The sequence below is a fragment of the Talpa occidentalis genome, unplaced genomic scaffold (assembly GCF_014898055.3).
Source record: "Talpa occidentalis isolate TD23 unplaced genomic scaffold, MPIMG_talOcc4v2.1 talOcc4.14, whole genome shotgun sequence".
NCBI classification, from domain to species: domain Eukaryota; kingdom Metazoa; phylum Chordata; class Mammalia; order Eulipotyphla; family Talpidae; genus Talpa; species Talpa occidentalis.
The window spans coordinates 21,410,468-21,433,892 of NW_023601433.1; the positions used below are offsets into that span (position 1 = coordinate 21,410,468).

At 41.5% G+C, this 23,425-nt stretch overlaps 1 protein-coding gene across 14 annotated transcripts in view; it reads left to right on the plus strand.

Annotated features, from left to right (window-relative positions):
* DNAH14 (dynein axonemal heavy chain 14) overlaps window positions 1–16,753 on the plus strand; it is a 276,008-nt gene extending 259,255 nt beyond the window's left edge. For 11 of the 14 annotated variants that reach the window (XM_054694831.1, XM_054694835.1, XM_054694839.1 and 8 more), the window contains 6 exons: window positions 297–493; window positions 3,881–3,993; window positions 4,917–5,056; window positions 14,660–14,823; window positions 16,006–16,152; window positions 16,534–16,753. In XM_054694831.1, the coding sequence (XP_054550806.1) occupies window positions 297–493; window positions 3,881–3,993; window positions 4,917–5,056; window positions 14,660–14,823; window positions 16,006–16,152; window positions 16,534–16,749 (977 nt within the window). In that variant the 3' untranslated portion in view covers window positions 16,750–16,753. Of the gene's footprint in view, window positions 1–296; window positions 494–1,782; window positions 1,978–3,880; window positions 3,994–4,916; window positions 5,057–14,659; window positions 14,824–16,005; window positions 16,153–16,533 lie in introns of those variants that run through there. The other 3 variants (XM_054694834.1, XM_054694843.1, XM_054694844.1) reach the window with 3 other exon arrangements.
* The last annotated feature ends 6,672 nt before the right edge of the window (window positions 16,754–23,425 follow it).

The following is a 23,425-nucleotide window of genomic DNA, read 5'->3' on the forward strand; positions in this document are numbered from 1 at the left end:
AACAGCTGCCACTGGCAGCCTCTGCACATGTCTTTCACCCACGTGTCCCTTGCTGGTGTCTCTGTGTGTCTCTGCTCCAAGTCCTCCAAGTCCCTGGTTCAAGTCCAAAGCTGAGAAGCAAGCAGGCCCTTCCTCCTTCTCCACATGTCTCTCTCTGTCTCTCTCCAGATGTCTCCCCTCCCTATGTCTCAAGCTACCCCTCGCTGCTCACCTCTGCCCCTCATGGGGGTGGGGAGGCAGGGAACATGGATATGCCTCTGTCCAAACATCATCAACTTATCTCTTTTTTAATCTAGGCTATGACCCCCTAGTCCATTGTGTCTTACTGACCCTTTTGAGCCAAGAAATTGGACGCTTTGATAAGTTATTATTTATTATACATAAATCTTTGAATGACCTTCAACTTGCTATGAAAGGAATGATCATCCTGACCCAAGAACTAGAGGAAATATATAACTCTTTCCTTGATATGAGGATGCCAGCATTGTGGCTGGTAAGCAATGATTCTTTCCTATTTGTTTGATTGATTGAAATAAATGTTCTAGTTTCAGGGAAGGGATAAGGTCACAATGGTCTAGCCTCATGATGAAATATTATGTAACCATTAAAAGATGCTGACATGATTGGAGTGAGTACATGCATGTCAATATAACCTCTTAGGAGGCAATTTGGCAATTACTTAAATAAAGAGGTTTATCATAGAAATGTATATAATACCATCAAGCTGAAAACAACTTGAATTCATGGGAATCTGGCTAGCTAAATTATGATACAGTAGTGAGGTATATGCTGATAGGGAAAGATCCTTAAGATATATTGTTATTTTTAAAAAAAACAAAGAGAAACCCCACCAACTGGGAGAACATTTTTGCACTCAACACTAATGATAAAGGACTGATCACAAAAATCTGCAAAGAGCTGATGAGACTCAACAACAACAAAGAAAATAATCCCGTCAAAAAATGGGCAGAAGAGCTAAAAAGAAACTTCTCTGAAGAGGAAATGCAAATGGCCAACAGGCATATGAAACAATGTTCAACATCACTTGTAATCAGGGAAATGCAAATCAAAACTACCATGAGATACCATCTCACACCAGTGAGAATGGCACATATTAAAAAAACTAGCAACAACAAATGTTGGCGAGGGTGTGGAGAAAAAGGAACTCTTCTGCACTGTTGCTGGGAGTCAAACTGGTCCAACCACTATGGAGAGCTGTGTGGAGATTTCTGGACCTACTAAACATAGAGCTTCCATATGATCCAGCAATTCCACTCCTAGGTATTTACCCAAAGGACACAGAAACATCCATTCCAAAGAGCACCTGCACCCCTATGTTTATAGCAGCACTATTTACAATAGCTAAGCTTTGTAATGCCCAAAAATAGATGACTGGATCAAGAAGATGTGGTACATAAATACCATGGAATATTACTCAGCATTCAAAAAAGATAAACACATGCAATTTGCAGCAACATGGATGGCGCTGGAAGGGATCATGCTCAGCGAAATAAGCCAAAAAGAAAAAGAAAAATACCGGATGGTCTCACTCATAGCAGGAATCTAGAAAACTTAAATAAGGGACCAGGAAAATGAATAACTATAAGAAAGTGAAAATCAAAATCAACAAAAAACTATGAACCAGAGACACTTTTTGGGGGGTGAGGGGCGGGAGGGGAGGGATTGGGGTCAGAATGGGGGGGTTGCAATTGTATGGGGAATATAAAAATAAAATTAAGAAAAGAAAAAAAAAGATATATTGTTATTTTTTTTTACTTTCAGAAAACGTCATTTTCAATCAACTTTATGGAATATGACTACTGCAGATAAGGAAAATCAATGGGGGTAAGGGGAGAGAGAGAGGGAGAGCAGAGAGAGTTGAAAGAAAATGCATACGAAAATAAAAGATTTCCTTAGGGTGATAGAATTATGAGTGATTTCTATTTTTGCCTTTTGCTTTTTGATCTTTTCATATTTTGATGATGATAATATATTGTTTTGTAGCAGAAAATTGGAACAACTTCTAAATAAAAAAACACAAAACATACAAACAAAGCAAAAAGAAATGATTACAAGGCCATACCCTTTACAAACCAATTTGTAAAAACCAATTTGTAAAAACACAAACACTGAAATTTGTAAAAACCAATTTGTAAAAACACAAACATTGAAATGTCCACAGTAGACAAATCCATAGAGTAGAAAGTAGATTAGCGGTTGGCATGGGCTGAGTTTGACAGCAGGCTTGAGAAGTGATGCTAAAAGGTGTGGCATGTTTTATTTTGAAGTGATGAAAATTTTCCAGAATTGATAATAATGCTTGCACAACTCAGTAAATATACTGAAAATATTGAATGTACACTTTAAGTGGTATATTGTGTATAGCTTTTTTTAAAAAAAATGTAGGAATTATAGAGGTTAAAAGAGCAATAACAGGGCCTCCCTGGTGGTACAGGGGCTTGAGTACAGCACTGTGAAGCTGTCTGCAGCCTCTGCAGTGTGGGTTCGATCCCGGCCAGCTGGTGAGATACCCACATGGTGCAGCAGACCTCTCCTACCTCTTCCTCTACTCCTCTCAGCAGTGTATTTCAGTCAGTCTGCCTGTTTTGTTTCCTGCTTTGTCTCTGGTGAATCCTCTCACCCTCCCGCACATCTGGCCTATACCCTGTTTCTTGTATGCATGAATAAATAAAATCTTAAAAAAAAAGGAGCAATAACAATTGGTAATTCTTTAAAACTGAGTGAAAACTGCTGAAAAAAAATGAGCTGTGGAGTCTGCAGTCTTCACACATTTACAATCATGAGATTGTAGTTTGAAGGAAACTTAGGGATACATCCCTTCAATGCTTTTATACAGATTTGGAAGCTGAGGAACAGAGAGGCTTTCTGAGCTGCTGAGAACGCCCACTTGGGTAAGACCTGGGATTCAACATTAGGTTGAGAGAATATGGCCCTCTGGGATGCCGATGTCCGAGACAAGGGCATACCCAACAGTAACAAGAGCTAAAATTATCCAGATAGAACTGTCAGCTTGGACATGTGGGTGCAGTGCCATGCAAACATGGGCTGGACAGAGAGAGACGCTGTGTGAGGGCAGGTGATGCCATCCTGTCCTGGGCACACAGAATCTGAGGAATTAGAGGGACCTCCAGTGGACCTACTGAAGAGAGATGTATTAAAAGTACAGGCTGCAAAGCAAGATTTTTATATCAGTGGCCTAGACAGACCAGCCATGGGTTAGCATTGGGAAAAGGAATATAAAGTAGGAAGAGAAGAGGACAGAAGGGATCCAAGGCAACATCGACCAAAAGAGAAGAAAGGCCTATTGACGCCTTGAAAGAATCAGAGAATTGGAAGTTGGGATGCATGTGGTCACAGAAACCAAGGCAAGAGAGGAGGAGTGGAGAACTACAGAAAATGCAAATAAGGTAAACAGGAGAGGTGCAGGTGGGATAAGGTAGGAAGACATCACGACCAACACAAGGACCTGATGAAATCGCTGAAAGGCCATGGGTTTGGAAGTGAGCAGGATTAGGGAAGAAGGATCAATGAACTTCTTCCAGAAGGCTGTTTATAAGAAAAGGAGACTGAGGCGTGCAGAGGAGTTGTGTTGTTTTTTTGTTTTTTTTCCTCTTCTTCCCTTGCAACAAATAAATAGAATTTAAAAAAAAAAACAATAAAACTTCACTGAGGAATAGTTGAATAATGTAATTGAATATATTTAAAGTATTCAGCATGATGATTTGATGGAAATGACTTCCTCCTGCCAAGTTTTTTTCACTCTGACAATTGAGTCTGTTACCAAAGTTCTCAGATATGCCCTAGTGATGCCAAAGACAAATCTAAAGAAAATGATGTGTCTCTCTCTAAATCCCAACAGAAGTATGCCTACAAGTCATGTAAGCCCCTGAGTTCCTGGGTTGATGATCTCATCCAACGAGTGAATTTCTTCAATACCTGGGCCAAAATGGCTTACACTGCAATCTATCATCGGTAGGAATGAAAGTGCTTTATGTTAATTCCTTACTTTTGCTTAGCATTTACCATTTTGCAGCATGATTTCCCATGCTTGGACTTTTTTGGGTTCTCACTGCCACTGTGGATTAAGCAAGGAATGGATCCTTAGCTTGACATTAGGATGAGGAAATGGAGGCCTAAGAAGTTGAGAGCCTCATCCAAGGTCACCTCCTCTGAGAGTCAGGGATAGAACCAGAATCCCACACATGTCTCTCTCCATTATTCTTTATTGAGTTCTGTGAAGGTAGCAGAGGAAAATATGAAAGAAAATAAATATTACCAACATGTAATTTTTTGGTGGTTTTACTACCTCACAGAAAATAATTTGAAAGATGTGAGAGTAGTTAATATTTTGTGAGTACCTGAAAGTGTGTGCAACATTTTGCAGTGTGTTTGCTCATACTAACTCACTTCATTCTTATAGTAACCGTATGTTTGAAGCGAGTCCTGCCATTTGTCACCACCCTCATTTTAGAGATGAAGAAAATGAGGCACAAAGACATGAAGTAACTTGACTATAAAGTGGCAGAATTGAGATCTGAACCCAGAAAAGCTGGTTCCAAAGTCTGTGTGAATCAGCCTTTTGTGCCATCTAACTATGAGTGCAATTAGATATCCTTTTGGAGAAGTCAGTAACTTGAAAACAGCCCACAGGTTTCCACACGGCCCAGCCACGACTCCCACTGGAGTATCAACATCCCTGTTCCCCAGCCTTTTATGATCTCAGAGGCCCCTTAAAACCATAGCTGGAGTTGGTTTCCATTAAAGTACAGGACATGGGTCCAGAGCTGGGGAGAGCTTGAGGTGAAAAGGAAAGGAGGAACGTAGGAGAGAGTAGAGGAAACTGCTGAGGATATCTGACCCTTACCCACTGCAGCCTGGGGTCTTCCTTCCAACAGGTACATGAGATTAAACTCGGTATGGAAGGCTGCTCCCCCACCATCCAGGAAGCTGCCCCAGTGTGCTGATGATGCGAACGGCTGTTTCTCTGAGGGATGTCCTGCAAGGTACTGGCTCCCAGCTTTCTTCTTTCCACAAGGTGAGCGTGAGAACAAGCACCAGCCCACACCTGACCGACTGTGTCTGTCCCTGACTCCGCTTTCCCCCCCCTCCTCCCCTGGACATGTCAGCACCTGCGCCCTCTGAGTCCCAGGGCAGACACGCACTGAAGCAGGGTCTCTTCTCCTTCCAGAACCATGCCCCCCCTTCAAAATAGACCTATTCTTGTCTCACCCAAACCTTGGCACTGTCTCATTTTTTCATCTCTAAGCCATTGATTCTATGATGCCAGATGTTGACTGGCATCAGATCTCCCCCCGCCCAAAGGTCACTGCACCATAAGGGAGGACTCCTGGAGATGGGCGCTTTGCCAGGGCTTGATTTTGTGCTTCAGCCATTTATCCATTTAATAAGAACTAGCAAGGCAATGTACAGGGCCACGCTGTAAACTCCATAGGGCAGGAGACAAGGCTGATTTTACTCCCCGGTGTACCCCTAGCACCTCACACAACCTCCATCACCTAAAAAGCTCTCAGTTAATATTTGAATAATAAATAAATGACTTTATGAATAAATATGTGAATAAATGAATACTTTTGGAGCATAATTCAGCTGACCTCAACTGAGGATCAAGGAAGGCTTCTAAGGAAATGACTTCTAAGACTTGGAACTTACCACAGGCCAAGTATTGTTGAGACAGGGCTAGAATAAGAGGAGAATAACTCACATCCATATATAGAGTTTACCTGGTGCCAGGCACTATTCTGAGAAATTTGTAAATGTCACATCAATCAATTCCCATGATGGTCTTATGGGGTTGTTATTGTTATTATCCCCATTTTCAGAAAGGAAAACCTTGTCATAGAGGAGTTAAGTAATTTTCCTAAAATTACTGAGGCAAATTTATTGTTGTTTTTTTTTAAATATAAGTTTTTTTTTTTAATTTTAGTTTTTTTTTTTTTTTAATTTTCTAGAGGCATGTCTTATTTATTTATTTATTATTTGTTTGTTTGTTTGGTTTATACATGCACTGGGTACAGTCAGAAGCGCGGGAGGGTGAGAGAATTCACCAGAGCCAGAGCAGGGAGCAGAGCAGGCAGAAGGACCGAAGTACACTGCTGAGGGGAGCAGCGGGCGGCAGGAGAGGTCTACGCGCCATGCGGGACCCTCCTCCGGTGGCCGGGGAGCAGCCGGGGATCGAACCGGCGCCGCAGAGGCCGCGGGTAGCTTCGCAACCCAGCGCTCAACCGCTGCGCCACCGGGGAGGCCCTAATTTTAGTTTTTTTAATTTATTTTATTTTTTTTATTTTTTTAATTTTTTATTTATTTATTTATTTTATTTATTTTTTATTTTTTAATTTTTTTTTAATTTTTTAAACATCATTGTTCATTTTTTAAAAAGATTTATTTATGCATATAAGAACTGGGGTGTAGGCCAGAGGTGTGGGGGGGTGAGAGGATTCATTAGAGACAGAGTGGGGAGCAGAATAGGCAGATCTGCTGAAATACACTACTGAGGGGAGCAGTGGGCGAGAGAGCAGAGGTCTGCTGCGCCATGTGGGTCAGCTCCCTGGCCAGCCAGGGATCAAACTCCTGCTGCTGTTGGTAGCAATAGCTTGATAGTGCTGTGTCTTTAACCCCTGCACCACCAGGGAGGCCCTCATTGTTCAATATTTGATTTCTTCCTTCAGGTGTAGTCCTTGTAATTCTCCCACCACCACAGCCCCCTTGATCCATCACCACAGTCCCTTGTGCTCTTCCCTACCCTGTTATGATTCCTGTCTCTTCTGCTCTCCTGCTGGATGCTTCATATCTATGGTGTTTCCTGACCCTTTGTTCAGTTTCCCTATATTCCACCTATAAGAGAAACCATGCAATATTTATCTTTTCCTTCTGGCTTATTTCACTGAGCATAATTCCGTCCAGCACCATCCATGTTGCTGTAAATGGCATGAGTTTGTCTGTTTTGATTGCTGAGTAATAGACCACATCTTCTTGATCCACACATCTGTGTGGGGGCATTTGGGTTGCTTCCATATCTTAGGTATTGTAAATAGTGCTGCAATAAACATAGGAGTGTAGGTTTCCTTTCAAATTAGTACTTTCGTGTTCTTTGGTTAGATTCCTAAGAGTGGAATTGCTGGGTCATATGGTAGATCCATTTTTAGTATGTTGAAGAACCTCCACACAGCTTTCCATAGTGGCTAGATCAGTTTGCATTCCCACCAGCAATGAAAGAGTTTTCTTTTTTCTCTACATCCTCACCAACATTTGTTTTACTGTGTGCCATTCTCACTGGTATAAGATGGTGTCTCATTGTGTTTTTGATTTGCATTTCCCTGATTATAAATGATGTTGAACATTTTTTCATGTATCTGTTAGCCATTTGTATTTCTTCATTGGAGAAATGTCTTTTAATTCCTCTGCACATTTTTTGACTGGGTTGTTTGCTTTGTTTTGGTTGAGTTGGTAAACTTTTTGTAGATCTTTGTGATCAGTCCCTTATCAGTTGTATGGAGTGCAAATATTTTCTCCTTTTCAGTGGGGTGTCTCTTAGTTTTGGTTACTATCTCTTTGGCTGTACAGAAGCTTTTTAGTTTGTTGTCGTCGCAGCTGTTTATCTTCTCCTTCTCTTGCACCTGGGTGCAAAACCCCCAGATGTGTGGTCTGAGGCAAAATTTGAACTTTAACCACTGCAGTGAATTATGAATGGAATTCTCATTAGCGAGATACCTCTCAAGGTCTAGAAGTGAGAGAAAGAAAAATCCATTAGAAAAAAATAATGGGTGTTCATTTTGGGCAGAGGTGAGCTAGCAGGGGCTGTTTAAAACACACTAAAGGAGTTATTCCACCCTGTGGCAACAGGAAGCCCTGGCATGTTTCAAGCAATGGGCATCATGGTCTGATGGCTGCTGCATGGAAGAAGGACAAGGGTGGGTTGGGGAAGCACGAGGCTAGCTTCTGGGTCCTGGTCATTTGGGAGTTCATTTTATTCTCCAGGCAAGAGTTGGTTTAAGCCTGGAGTAGGACAATGGTAGTGAGTAGAGGAGCAGTTGACCAGAAGGACAACTAGGAAGCAGTTCCATGTGTTCCATGCTTGATAAGGGTGGGATGAGAAAGAGGAGGGGTTGGTTAAGCTTGATTCCCAGGGATTACAAGGCTGGGCAGATGCTGATGTCTTTTACTGAAATAGAAAACACAGGGAGAGAAGCAAACTGAAGAGGAGTAAAATGGTAGTCATGTCAGGTTTGAGACATTCAGAGAATATGAACAAACCCTATGTCTGGTAAGCTGTTGGGTATGTGCAGCTGTAGAGAGACCATGTGACCAGGAGCCACTGAACACCTCAGGCAAAGCCACACTGTGAGAGCTGCCACCACAGGCATAAGGATTGTCAAAACCCAGGTCTTGTCTCCTGCAACCTGCAGGTAGATGGCTTGAGTGCAGACACCAAGGCAAATGTCCTATCTAAGCAGATATCTTGTGTTGAGCAGAGCAGAGATGAGCCACCATGGCAGGCTCAGGCAGGACTGGTGGGGTGAGGTGGCCAAAATATTCTGGGTGTTAGGCATTACATGATCAAAGGTAGCATGAAATTACTAAACTGGCCACTTATGCAGAATGGATTAAGTAGGGAAAGAGGAGTTGGTAGCAAGAGGAGGAGGTATAGGCCCTACCTATAAGGAGAAGGAAATAAGGGTCTGACCTGTGACATGTCCAGATGCAGGGAGTCCTTTATCCTCTGTGTCACGCTCCACCTGCCTCCTCTTAAATCAGCTGTTTCCACGATATCTTCACCTCCTTTTCTATCTCTTGCCCACAGCCTTTTTTTTTTAAATAAATTTTATTTTTATATTCCCCATACAATTGCAACCCCCTTATTTTGACCCCAATCCCTCCCCTCCCCACACCTCACCCCCCATAGAGTGTCTCTGGTTCATAGTTTTTTGTTGATTTTGATTTTCACTTTCTTATAGTTATTCATTTTCCTGGTCCCTTATTTAAGTTTTCTAGATTCCTGCTATGAGTGAGACCATCCGGTATTTTTCTTTTTCTTTTTGGCTTATTTCGCTGAGCATGATCCCTTGCAGCGCCATCCATGTTGCTGCAAATTGCATGTGTTTATCTTTTTTGAATGCTGAGTAATATTCCATGGTATATATGTACCACATCTTCTTGATCCAGTCATCTATTTTTGGGCATTGGGGTTGTTTCCAAAGCTTAGCTATTGTAAACAGTGCTGCTATCAACATAGGGGTGCAGGTGTTCTTTGGAATTGATGTTTCTGTGTCCTTTGGGTAAATACCTAGGAGTGGAATTGCTGGATCATATGGAAGCTCTATGTTTAGTAGGTCCAGAAATCTCCACACAGCTCTCCATAGTGGTTGGACCAGTTTGCACTCCCACCAACAGTGCACAAGAGTTCCTTTTTCTCCACATCCTCGCCAACATTTGTTGTTGCTAGTTTTTTTAATATGTGCCATTCTCACTGGTGTAAGATGGTATCTCATGGTAGTTTTGATTTGCATTTCCCTGATTACAAGTGATGTTGAACATTTTTTTATAAACCTGTTGGCCATTTGCATTTCCTCTTCAGAGAAGTTTCTTTTCTAGCTCTTCTGCCCATTTTTTGACTGGATTATTTTCTTTGTTGTTGTTGAGTCACATCAGCTCTTTGCAGATTTTTGTGATCAGTCCTTTATCATTAGTGTTGGGTGCAAAAATGTTCTCCCAGTTGGTGGGGTTTCTCTTTGTTTTTGTTATTGTCTCTTTTGCTGTGCAGAAGCTCTTTAATTTGATGTAGTCCCAGATGTTTATCTTTGCCTTCACTATCACTGCTTTGGGTGATGTGTCTGTAAGATGTCTTTGATGTGCATATCACGTAGTGTTTCGCCTATATTTCCTTCTATGTATTTTATGGTTTCAGGTCTTATGTCTAGTTCTTTAATCCATTTTGAGTTGATTTTTGTGTATGGGGTGAGGTAGTGGTCAAGCTTCTTTCTTTTGCATGTAGCAACCCAGTTTTCCCAGCACCATTTATTGAAAAAACTTTCTTTGTTCCAGTGCACATTCTTTGCTCCCTTGTCAAATATTAGTTGACCATAAATCTGTGGGTTTACTTCTGGATTTTCTATTTGATTCCATTGGTCTGTGAGTCTGTTCTTGTTCCAATACCATGCAGTTTTGATGATTATGGCTTTGTAGTATAGTTTGAAGTCTGGGAGTGTGATGCCTCCATTCCCTTCTTTTTTTTTTTCAGGAGAGCTTTGGCTATTCGGGGTTTTTGGTGATTCCATATGAATTTCATCAATAATTGTTGTATTTCTTTGAAGAATGACATTGAAATTTTTATTGGAATAGCATTGAATCTGTATATTGCGTTTGGTAGCATGGCCATTTTAATAATGTTTATTCTTCCAATCCATGAGCAGGAGATGTCTTTCATTTCTTTGTGTCTTCCTCTATTTCTTTTAACAGTGTTTTATAGTTTTCTTTGTATAGGTCCTTTAACTCTTTGTTAGATTTATTCCCAAGTATTTGATTTTTTTTTGTTTTAATAATAAAAGGGATGGTTTTTTTGATTTCTTCTTCTTCAGATGTATTGTTTGTGTATAGGAAGGCTACTGACTTTTGTGTGTTGATTTTGTATCCTGCCACTTTACTGAACTGATGATGAGTTGAATTCGTTTTTCTGTGGAGTTTTTGGGGTTCTCTATGTATATTATCATATCATCTGCAAATAGTGATAGTTTGACTTCTTCTTTTCCTATTTGGATTCCTTGTATGTCTTTCTCTCGTCTTATTGCTCTGGCTAGGACTTCTAGTATTATATTGAAAAGCAGAGGTGAGAGTGGACATCCTTGTCTTGTTCCAGATCTTAATGGAAATGCTTTCAGCTTTTCACCATTGAGAATGATACTGGCCGTTGGCTTGTCATATATGGCCTTTATGATGTTAAGGTATGTTCCCTGTATCCCAAGAATTTCAAGGGCTTTTATCATGAATGGGTGTTGTGCTTGTCGAAAGCTTTCTCAGCATCTATTGATATTATCATATGTTTTTTATATTTCTTTTTGTTGATGTGTTGGATAACGTTGATTGATTTCAGGGTTGTTGAACCATCCTTGTGTCCCTGGCATGAATCCTACTTGGTCGTAGTGAATTATCTTATGGATACATTGTTGGATTCTGGTAGCTAAAATATTATTGAGGATTTTTGCATCAGTGTTCATTAGGGAGATTGGCCTGTAGTTTTCCATTTTTGCGTTGTCCTTGTTCAGTTTTGGTATTAGTGTATGTTGACTTCATAGAACATGTTTGGTATTGTCCCTTCCTTCTCAATTTTTTGGGAGATTTTATGAAGGATAGGCACTAATTCATCTCTGAATGTTTGGTAGAATTCATTTGTAAATCCATCAGGTCCTGGGCTTTTGTTTTTGGGGAGGTTTTTGATTACCATTTCAATTTCACTGCTTGTAATTGGTCTGTTTAGGTGTTCTATTTCTTCTTTATCTAGCTTTGGGTGATTGTAGAGTTGTAGGAATTTGTCCATCTCCTCTAGATTGTTGAACTTGTTTCCATATAACTGTTCATAGTAGTTACTGATTATTCTTTTGATTTCTGCTGTGTCTGTTGTGATTTCTCCTCTTTCTTTTATGATCCTGTTTATTTGTGCTTTCTCCCTTTTTTCCTTTGTGAGCCTGGCTAGGGAACTGTCTATTTTATTGATTTTTTTCGAAGAACCAGCCTTTGGTTTCATTGATTCTTTGGATTGTGTTTTTAGTTTCGATTTCATTTATTTCTGCTTTGGTTTTTATTATTTCTTTTCTGCTACTGGTTTTGGGGTTTTTTTGTTGTTCTTTTTTTTCTAGATCTTTGAGCTTTGAGATTAGGTTGTTTCTTTGAGTTCTTTCTTGTTTCTTGATGTGAGACTATTTTGCTATATATTTTCCTCTTATTACTGCTTTTGCTGCATCCCATACATTTAGGAAATTGGTGTCCTCCTTGTCATTCATTCAAAGAATTTTTTAATTTCTTCTTTGATCTCCTCGTTAGTCCAGTGGTCTTCCAGAAGTGTGGTTTTCAATCTCCATGAGATAGGAGAGTTCCTTGCCTTCTTTTTATGGTTTATTTCTAGTTTGATTCCTTCATGGTCAGAAAAGATGGTTGGTATGATTTCAATCTTAGTGTATCTGTTGATGTTTGTCTTGTGTCCCAATATGTGATCAATCCTGGAGAATGATCCGTGTGCGCTTGAGAAAAATGTACTCTGTTTTTTTTTTTTGGGTATAGTGTTCTATAGATGTCTGTTAAGCCCAAGCGCTCTAGATCTTATTTAGAGCTTTAGTGTCTTTACTTATTTTTTGTGTCGTTGATCTATCCATTGTTGATAGTGGTGTGTTTAAGTCTCCCAATACGTTGGTGTTTTCTCTGATGTCTGTTTTCAGAGATGACAATAGTTGTCTGATATATTTTGATGCTCCTTCGTTTGGTGAATATATGTTAATGAGTGTTATTTCTTCTTGAAGTATTGTCCCCTTGATCATAATGTAGTGACCGTTGGGGTCTCTTTTTATCTTTTTGAGTTTGAAATCTGTTTTATCTGCTTTCTTTTTTGTTCCATTTGCTTGTAGGATTGTTTTCCATCCTTTAACTTTGAGTCTATTTTTATCTTTTGCAGCTAAATGTGTTTCCTGGAGACAGTAAAAGGTTGGGTTTTGTTTCTTAATCCAGCCTGCGACTCTGTGTCTTTTTATTGAAGAGTTTAGTCCATTTACATTTAGAGCTAATTATGCTATGTTACCATCTGTATTTGCCATTGTGTTTGTCTTTCCTTTGATTTTATTTATTTATTCTTTTAATAACTTTTTTTTTGGCCTTCTTTCATTATTATTCGTCCCTCTGAGGTTCTGGCTTTTGGACTCCTTGTAGTATTTTTTGGAGTGGGGGTTTAGTCGTAATGAAATTCCAGAGTTTCTCTTTGTCTGGGAAGGTCCTTATTCTTTCTTCATAGAGGAAGGAGAGCTTTGCAGGATAGAGTATTCTTGGTTGGCTTCTGTTTTCTTGGAGTCTGTTGACTATGTCTCTCCACTCTCTCCTTGCCCGTAGTGTTTCTCTGGAGAAGTCTGATGTCAGCCTGATTGGTTTTCCTCTCAATGTTACCTGTTTCTTCCCTCTTTTCAGCTTCATTATTTTTTCCTTTTCCTGGATTCTTGGGAGCTTTACTATTATATGTCTTCCTGTATTTTTCCTATTGTTGTGGAAGTTTGGTATTCTTCTTGCTTCTTGTATATCAATTTTCAGCTCCTTCTTCACATTTGGGAAGTTCTCTTCAATTATCTCCTTGAATATTTTCTCTATTCCTACATCTCTCTCTCCTCTCCTTCTGGTATTCCTATAACTCTTATATTTCCTTTCCTCATGGAGTCAGATAGTTCCCGAAGTCTTTCTTTGGTCTTTTTCGTTCTTCCTTCTCTTTTGTTTTCTGTTTTGGTTCTTTTTATTTCTGTGTCTTCAAGAGTACTTATTCATTCTTCCATTTCATCTATTCTGCTTTCATTGCTTTTCCCAGAGTTCTTTAGTGCCTCCATTATTTCCTTGATCTCCTGCATTTCTTTTACTTCCCTCTTTAGGGACTCAATTTCATTCTTCTGATCGTTGATTATTTTTCCCTTATCATTGTTTTCCTTTATGACTTCTGTCAGTTTTTTAATCATGGCAATTTTAAATTCTCTTTCCGGAAGGCTCAGAAGTTCTTCCAAGTTACTGTTGTTTCCATCTGGGGGGTGGCTTTCTTTTTGTGGTGTGCTTTTTTTTGAGGAGTTGCTAGGTTGCGTGTGGTTCTTCTACTCCCTGTCTGTTTTCTAATTTGCCGTATGCATTGGGACACTGTGTTGCTGGGACTGGCTGGCATCTTGGGTGAACTTCTCTGCTCCCCTCTGACTCCTCCGGGAACCATCTGTCGGTTTCAAGCAGTCTTTACTGAAGAAAGTTCCCTGTTCTAAAATGCCGATGTCGGGACACACTCCCCTGAGTGCCTGGTCTGCCCCTGTGGTGAGTTCCCGCTCCCCCTCTGGGCTCAGACTGCAGGCCAGAGGGGCCTGGTGTGTCTCTTGCCCACAGCCTTTCTCCAAGAAACCAAGGGGTGGAGGGCAGGGAATGACCACAACCTGTTTAGCGATTCTAGACTCTGTCTTTTCCCTAAGTCAATGTGACATTTCTTGAGAAAGACTGACACCCTTGGGTGTTGTGCTTGTTCCTAAAGAGCCATCCTGATTGTCAGGAGCATGACACATGATCAGTCAAGCTTGGTCAGAAGTATTTAAGGGTCCTCTAAACCCACATGGGGGTGGGAACCCACAGTGGGGGGTGGGAAACCGTTTCTACAAAAGCAACCACTGTTCCCCAAGAGGCCCATCAACTGGCCAGACTAATGTCACCAAGGCGGTGAGGTGGCTGGATTGAAGTCTCCTCCTGCCCAGCCAGCTTGTGCCCACCTCCTGACTCCCACCAGTCTCTCACTCTCCACTCTCTCCTCCCACAAGACATCTCTGTTGTAGCCTCCATGGGAACATTTGGGAGGTGCACAACTTTGGCCCCCTGGACTCACAAGGTACTTGTTGGTGTGTGTTTTGCTTCAAAGCCTTTCTTACTGCCTTGCTTCAAGACTATGGGAGGTCCCAAGGAATCTCTACAAATGCCCTCACTTTTACTCACCACGTGATCTCCGACAGCCCTGACATCAATGATGAGGAGTTCCCCATCACCATCCAGAGGAAAGTCAGCATCCTCAGGAGAGCCTTTAAGGTGATGAATGATTAAAAGATTGGAAGGGCAACTGTTCATTCAAACATGGTCATCCCCTCAGCAAACCCTCACTTGGCACTTAGGAGGGGCCAGGCCTGCCATAGGTATGAAAGGGGCAGCATAACCAGGCAGGCCCCCAAGCTCTGCTTCATCCTCCTGCTCTTTCCCTAAGAGGATAGGAATAATCACGAATGAATGAATGAAATGGATAAAAGATTTAAATAACCACAACAAATGACCAGACACTGTAGCAATCAGGATGTAAATATGTGTTTGGACCCTCTGGGGCAGGCCTCTCCTCTCGGCTGCCATCAGCCTGAACTTCTCATGGTGAGCCCCTTATTCCAGAGTTGAGCAGGTTCCCAGCAGAAACCCCCAGCCAGCCTGCAGTGAAACTCAATGGCACCCAGGGTGTGCTGAGGATAACCAGGAGGCAGCGTAGGCAGAAAGCCCAGTGCCCACAGACCCCCAGATGCCAGGGCGGTTTCTCCATATCCTCACCAGTGCTTGCTGTCTCCTGGCTGTTGGTGGCCAGCTGTTGAGAGGCAGCTCACTGAGGGCTTGACTTGCAATCTCCTAGTGACTAGCAGTATTGACATGTGCTTCTTGACCATCTGTGCCTCTTTGGAGAAATGTCCATTCAAGCCCTTTGCCCATTTTTTAATATGGGGGTTGGGGGGAACCGGGTGGATCATGCTGGATCACATGGCTACTGCACACATCTGAGAGAGCCCCTGGCATCCTGGAGTCACCCAGAAAAGTACATTTTCTACTTACCAGAACTTATACAAAACCTATTTAACCTTTTTCATATCATCCAAAAATAAGATAAAGAATCCTTCCTAGCCTTCTAAACTTTTCAGAGCCTAAATCAATCATTGTAGCACATAGAAGTAGGTGATAAATTTAAGCAGAGTATTTTGACTCTAATTTTTCTGTCTTCTAAAAAGCTGGGCTAAGGAGGATAACTCTAGAAACTTGGGGGTTCACTATTTGAAATACTTTTCAGTATAGTATCTTCATATATATACACCAAAGCCTACAAAGCACCAACAGCTTATAACCTGAGGAAACAGGTCTTAGGGGTGGGGGCGTGGTCCCCCCCAGGGTGGAAGGGAGGTGACCCACCCACTGGAGCCTCCTGTCTGGGGACCCACTGACACCATCTCACTTTGATCTTAGGGCACAAACCTCACACACATCGGCGCTCATGTTTTTGGTTTATTCATCGAGGGGGCAAGGTGGAATCATGAAAAGAAAGTACTGGAAGATTCACTTCCTTTTGAGACGTGCTGTGATTTTCCTGAGATATACTTCCTGCCCACAAAGGTAACTACCCACCTGTTATTCTGGTCTTAAATCTCTTGAACTTCCCTCAGCAATACCTACAGACCACTCCTTCTATCCCCACCCTCTGCAGCTTCACTTGGGAAATTTGGCGATATGCTTCAGACAGCAAACATTGAAAACAGGCCAAACTATTGCTAAAACCCAAAATATCAATAGATGCTACAATAACATCCAAAGTTATTTCTCAAGAATATGCACTGGAAGGACATGATAATTACTCTTTAAAGTGCATTCTTCGGCATTATTTCTACTAGTAGTCATACAACCATGCTGTAGCAAATCCCACAAACCTAACATAAAAAGTGGGAGTCACTGGTATGCTTGCGCTATGCCATTTCAGTTAAGGACTTTCTTTTCCAGATTTCTACTGAAAGGCCCAGTGCCTCCAGTCACACAGATGCAGAGCTCTACACTTTTGAATGCCCCATGTATCAGACACCAGAGAGATCAGGAACTTTGACAAGCACCAGCTTATCCTCCAGCTTCTTTGCGTCAGTCTACTTGCCCACAAGGAAGCCTCCCAGTCACTGGAACACCATGCAGATTGCACTGCTGTGTGAGAAGAGGGAAAAATAAACTTCCAGACCAAACTGTTTACTTTTTTACTTTACCTGGATTTACATGATTCAAGACTCACATGTAGGCGACACCCCACATAGAAGCCTTGATGCAATGTGCAGGGGATCTTCCAGCTGCTCTTTATTCCAGGAAGAGGCGCTGTAGTGGGGCTCTGGTTCTGGTGACTGAGCATGTCCAGGAAAGCAGCAGGTTTGACCTTTCCAAAAGCAAAAATGATGGCAGCTGGCAAGATATCGCATTTTCGTGAACTTGATCCCAGATATTTTCGTGAACTTGATCCCAGATATTTCTGGAATCAAGATACAGTATCATTTGATAGGTTAAAATATTCCTGTGAAGAGTAGCTCTTTGGAATACTTTGCCTCCCTGGCTGTTCTAAGCCAACAGAACATGACAATGCAGGCCTGACTGCAGACTTGGAGACAACAGAGGAGGCTCTTCTTCCCCTAATGTATGACACTGTCTCTCCTGACTTCACTAGACTTTCTCTATCCACAGAAAAGGGGTTCTGAGAATGCAGCTAATTGAATGAACATCAAAATGTGCTTCTGCAGGTAGAATTTTAATTTTTTTTGTGCACTCTGTTGAGCAATGATGAGAATTCTACCTCTCAGACCACCTATATACTGTGTGAGACCCCAGGCAAGTTTGCTACATGAGGAAGCAGGTGCTCAGGGAGTCAGTGACTTCTCTGAGCCCATAATGCTCGAAGTGAACAGAGGCAGGATTCAAAGCCACAGTCATTGTCCCTTTACCCTGGCAATGGGTCCATTGACAGAAAACACATCCCATGTACACAAAAATGAAGACCCACAATTTGTTCTTTCTGTGAGTGAAGGAGAAGGAGAGGTAGGGCATGGGGGGGATCATATCCAGAACTAAACTGTAACCGCCATGAACAAAACATCAACATCTACTTACTTCTGTGTCTAAGAAATTGTAATGTCTGAAAGTAACATCACCAACCAAGCTATTTATTAGAACCTAATCACACACACAACTATGGAAAAGATTTATAAAGATCTAATCCTGTCATTTAGGAATCAGTAAGAAAATGGTAAAACACACGATTTCAACAAAAATACAAGGTGAGATCTATTTTGGTCCAATTCATTTGCAAAAGTAATTTTAAGAATGATCCACGATTTGCTAGATGAGTCATGATCTGTGAACACCATGATACACAGGCTTTTCTCTAAACAGTGCAAAAGACCAAGACTCACACAATGTGGCATTTTAACTTACCTAGTGTTGGTGCAGATCCTGGCACCCACCTCCTGTAGAGCAAGGTCATGCTGGGAAGAGATGTAGTCGGGGAGCTGGGTGTGAGCGCATCTCACTGACCCGTTAATACCGTTCACACATGGATTGTCTTTAAAACATACATGGGAGAGGGGCGGAGCAATATGGCGGCGAGGAGACGCTGCGAGTAAGATCTCCCATTAAAAAAAGTTAATAGGGAGGAAAAGCGGCAGGTCCCAGTGAGAACTGGGACACGGAAGATAAACGGGTGACGCCAGCGAACTGCCCTAAGAAGAACTGGCCATAAAAGAGGACTAGAAGGGAGGGAGCGCAGAACCCTGCTCCCCCCTCCCCGCCCACAGAGCCGGCACTCTCCGACCGGCAGAGAGGAGGAAAAACAAACCAAAACTGCCAACAAGAACAAACGACGCAGCAAGCGGGCCTGTGAGTGGAAAGGAACTATTGCAGCACCACACCCCGTGAACGGGAGCTGAGGCGAACCCTGCAGGATCCGCCGCGGCGGTGAGCGAACGGCTCTGGGCGCCATTAGAGAAGAACAAAGACCCCGGGAGACGCGCACACAGCCCGGGCTGCCGGTAAGCCTGCGCGGAGAGCGGCGCGCTCTGCGCGCTTGAAAAGCAAGTGCAAACCTGGATCGCGGCTGCCCAGGTCCCCGCGCCTGCGACCTAGGCTTGTGGGGAGACGCACAGAGGTCCTCACTGAGGTGAAGGTCCCTCCCTGAGTGAGCAGGAACCAGGCGCCCAGGCACGGGAGCGGTGCAAAAGGCGCCATTCCCGCGCCACTGAACTGGGCTACAGCCCGCGTCCTGGAACTGAGGGCTTTGAACTGAGACCCGGGGCACGAAAATTCGGGGCGTGGTTTCTCCACGACGGTGGGGCACAAGGCAGACACAGCACCCAAAGCTGTTGAGGTGTACCCTACCATTCCCCTCTGTTCTCTGTCCCACGGGTGGGGGAGGCGAAAAACAGCCCCCCAAGGACAATAGGAGAGATCTCTGGCGCCACCTAGCGACCAGGGAAAAAAAAAGTCACTAACACCCTATAAAACAGGACATTTCTTAAGACTGCTTGAAAAGGGCAGAAGGTTTCTGGAGGACCCAGTGGCCAGCCGGGAAGTTATTCCACGCCAGGCCCCTTCCGACCAGCAGTCTGAGCCCACAGAGGGAGCAGGCACCCACGTCCGGGGCAGACCGGGTGCGCAGAAGAGTGTGCCTGAAACCGGAGGCGCAGGGACTGCATCCCGCTTCGCCATTTGAGAACAGGGACATTTCTTAAGTAAAAACTGCCTAAAACCAGCAGAAAGCTCCCCTAGAAGACAGAGATGGCTCCTGGAAGAGCCAGAGGGGAGCGGAGAAGTTCACCCAAGATGTCAGTCAGTCCGAGCAACACAGTGTCCCAACGCATACGACAAATTAGAAAACAGACAGTAGGGAGTAGAAGAACCACACGCAACCTAAAAAAAACTCCTCAGGAAAGAAGCACACCACAAAAAGAAAACCACTCCCCAGATTGCAACGACAGCAACTTGGAAGAACTTCTGAGCCTTCCAGAAAGAGAATTTAAAATTGCCATGATTAAAAAAGTGATAGATCAGAAGAAGGAAATTGAGTCCCTGAAGAGGGAAGTAAGAGAAATGCAGGAGATCAAAGAATTAATGGAGGAACTAAAGAACTCTGGGAAAAGCAATGAAAGCAGAATAGATGAAATGGAAGAACGAATAAGTAATCTTGAAGACACAGAAATAAAAAGAACCAAAACAGAAAAGGAAAGAGAAGTACGAAGGAAAAAGAATGAAGAAAGACTTCGGGAACTATCTGACTCCATGAGGAAAGGAAATATAAGAGTTATAGGAATTCCAGAAGGAGAGGAGAGAGATGTAGGAACAGAGAAAATATTCATGGATATAATTGAAGAGAACTTCCCAAATGAGAAGAAGGAGCTGAAAATTGATATACAAGAAGCAAGAAGAACACCAAACTTCCACGACGAAAGGAAAACACAGCAAGACACATAATAGTAAAGCTCCCAAGAATCCAGGACAAGGAAAAATAATGAAGCTGACAAGAGGGAAGAAAAGATAACATTCAAAGGAAAACCAATCAGGCTGACATCAGACTTCTCTGAAGAAACACTACGGGCAAGGAGAGAGTGGAGGGACATAGTCAACAGACTCCAAGAAAACAGATGCCAACCAAGAATACTCTATCCCGCAAAGCTCTCTTTCCTCCATGAAGAAAGAATATGGACCTTCCCAGACAAAGAGAAACTCCGGGAATTTCATTGCGACTAAACCCCCACTCCAAAAATACTACAAGGAATCCTAAAGCCAGAACCTCAGAGGGACGAATAACAACGAAAGAAGACCAAAAAAAAAGTTATTAAAAGAATAAATAAATAAAATCAAAGGAAAGACAAACATAATGGCAAATACAGATGCTAACATATCAATAACTCTAAATGTAAATGGACTAAACTCTTCAATAAAAAGACACAGAGTTGCAGCCTGGATTAAGAAACAAAACCCAACCTTTTGCTGTCTCCAGGAAACACATTTAGCTACAAAAGATAAAATAGGCTCAAAGTCAAAGGATGGAAAACAATCCTACAAGCAAATGGGCCAAAAAAGAAAGCAGGAACAGCTATACTTATATCAGATAAAACAGACTTCAAACTCAAAAAAATAAAAAGAGACCCAATGGTCACTACATTATGATTAAGGGGACAATACTTCAAGAAGAAATAACACTCATTAACATATACTCACCAAACGAAGAGCACCAAAATATATCAGACAACTGTTGTCCTCTCTGAAAACAGACATCAGAGAAAACACATATGTAGTGGGAGACTTCAACACACCACTATCAACAATGGATAGATCAACAAGACAAAAAATAAGTAAAGAAACTAAGCTCTAAATAAGGACCTAGAGCATTTGGGCTTAACAGACATCTATAGAACACTAAACCCCAAAAAAACGGAGTACACATTTTTCTCAAGCGCACATGGATCATTCTCCAGGATCGATCACATACTGGGGCACAAGACAAACATCAAGATACACCAAGATTGAAATCATACCAACCAACCATCTTTTCTGACCACGAAGGCATCAAACTAGAAATAAATCATAAAAAGAAGGCAAGGAACTATCCTACCTCATGGAGATTAAAAGCCACACTACTGGAAGACCACTGGACTAACGAGGAGATCAAAGAAGAAATTAAAAAATTCTTTGAATTGAATGACAAGGAGGACACCAATATCCTAAATGTATGGGATGCAGCAAAAGCAGTAATAAGAGGAAAAATATAGCAATAGAAGCTCACACACAAAAACAAAAAGAACTCAAAGAAACAACCTAATCTCGAAGCTCAAAGATCTAGAAAAAGAACAACAAAAAAACCCAGAACCAGTAGAAGAAAAGAAATAATAAAACCAAAGCAGAAATAAATGAAATTGAAACTAAAAAACAATCCAAAAGATCAATGAAACCAAGAGCTGGTTCTTTGAAAAAATCAATAAAATAGACAAACCCCTAGCCAGGCTCACAAAGGAAAAAAGGGAGAAAGCACAAATAAACAGGATCATCAATGAAAGAGGAGAAATCACACGGACACAGCAGAAATCAAAAGAATAATCAGTAACTACTATGAACAGTTATATGGAAACAAGTTCAACAATCTAGAGGAGATGGACAAATTCCTACAACTCTACAATCACCCAAAGCTAGATAAAGAAGAAATAGAACACCTAAACAGACCAATTACAATTAGCGAAATTGAAATGGTAATAAAAAACCTCCCCAAAAACAAAAGCCCAGGACCTGATGGATTTACAAATGAATTCTACCAAACATTCAGAGACGAATTAGTGCCTATCCTTCACAAACTCTTCCAAAAATTGAGAAGGAAGGGACAATACCAAACACGTTCTATGAAGCCAATATTACACTAATACCAAAACCGAACAAGGACAACACAAAAAGGAAAACTACAGGCCAATCTCCCTAATGAACACTGATGCAAAAATCCTCAATAAAATTTTAGCTATCAGAATCCAACAATGTATCCATAAGATAATTCACCACGACCAAGTTGGATTCATTCCAGGGGCACAAGGATGGTTTAACATCCGAAAATCAATCAACGTTATCCAACACATCAACAAAAAGAAATATAAAACCATATGATAATATCAATAGATGCTGAGAAAGCTTTCGACAAAGTGCAACACCCATTCATGATAAAAGCCCTTGAAATTCTTGGGATACAAGGAACATACCTCAACATCATAAAGGCCATCTATGACAAGCCAACAGCCAGTATCATTGTCAATGGTGAAAAGCTGAAAGCAATTCCATTAAGATCTGGAACAAGACAAGGATGTCCACTCTCACCACTGCTTTTCAATATAATACTGGAAGTCCTAGCCAGGGCAATAAGACAAGAGAAAGACATCCAAGGAATCCAAATAGGAAAAGAGAAGTCAAACTATCACTATTTGCAGACGATATGATATTATACATAGAGAACCCCAAAAACCACAGAAAAGCTAATTCAACTCATCACATCAGTCAGTAAAGTGGCAGGATACAAAATCAACACGCAAAAGTCAGTAGCCTTCCTATACACAAACAATAAATCTGAAGAAGAAGAAATCAAAAAGACCATCCTTTTTTATTGAAACAAAAAAAATCAAATATTTGGGAATAAATCTAACAAAAGAGGTAAAGGACCTATACAAAGAAAACTATAAACACTGTTAAAAGAAATAGAAGAAGACACAAAGAAATGGAAAGACATCCCCTGCTCATGGATTGGAAGAATAAACATTATTAAAATGGCCATCCTACCAAAAGCAATATACAGATTCAATGCTATTCCAATCAAAATTTTCAATGTCATTCTTCAAAGAAATAGAACAATTATTGATGAAATTCATATGGAATCACCAAAAACCCCGAATAGCCAAAGCTCTCCTGAAAAAAAGAAAGGAATGGAGGCATCAGACTCCCAGACTTCAAACTATACTACAAAGCATAATCATCAAAACTGCATGGTATTGGAACAAGAACAGACATACAGACCAATGGAATCGAATAGAAATTCCAGAAATAAACCCACAGATTTATGGTCAACTAATCTTTGACAAAGGAGCAAAGAATATGCATTGGAGCAAAGAAAGTTTGTTCAATAAATGGTGCTGGGAAAACTGGGTCGCTACATGCAAAAGAATGAAGCTTGACCACCACCTCACACCATACACAAAAATCAACTCAAAATGGATTAAAGAACTAGACATAAGACCTGAAACCATAAAATATATAGAAGGAAATATAGGCGAAACACTACGTGATATGCACATCAAAGACATCTTTACAGACACATCACCCAAAGCAGTGAAGTGAA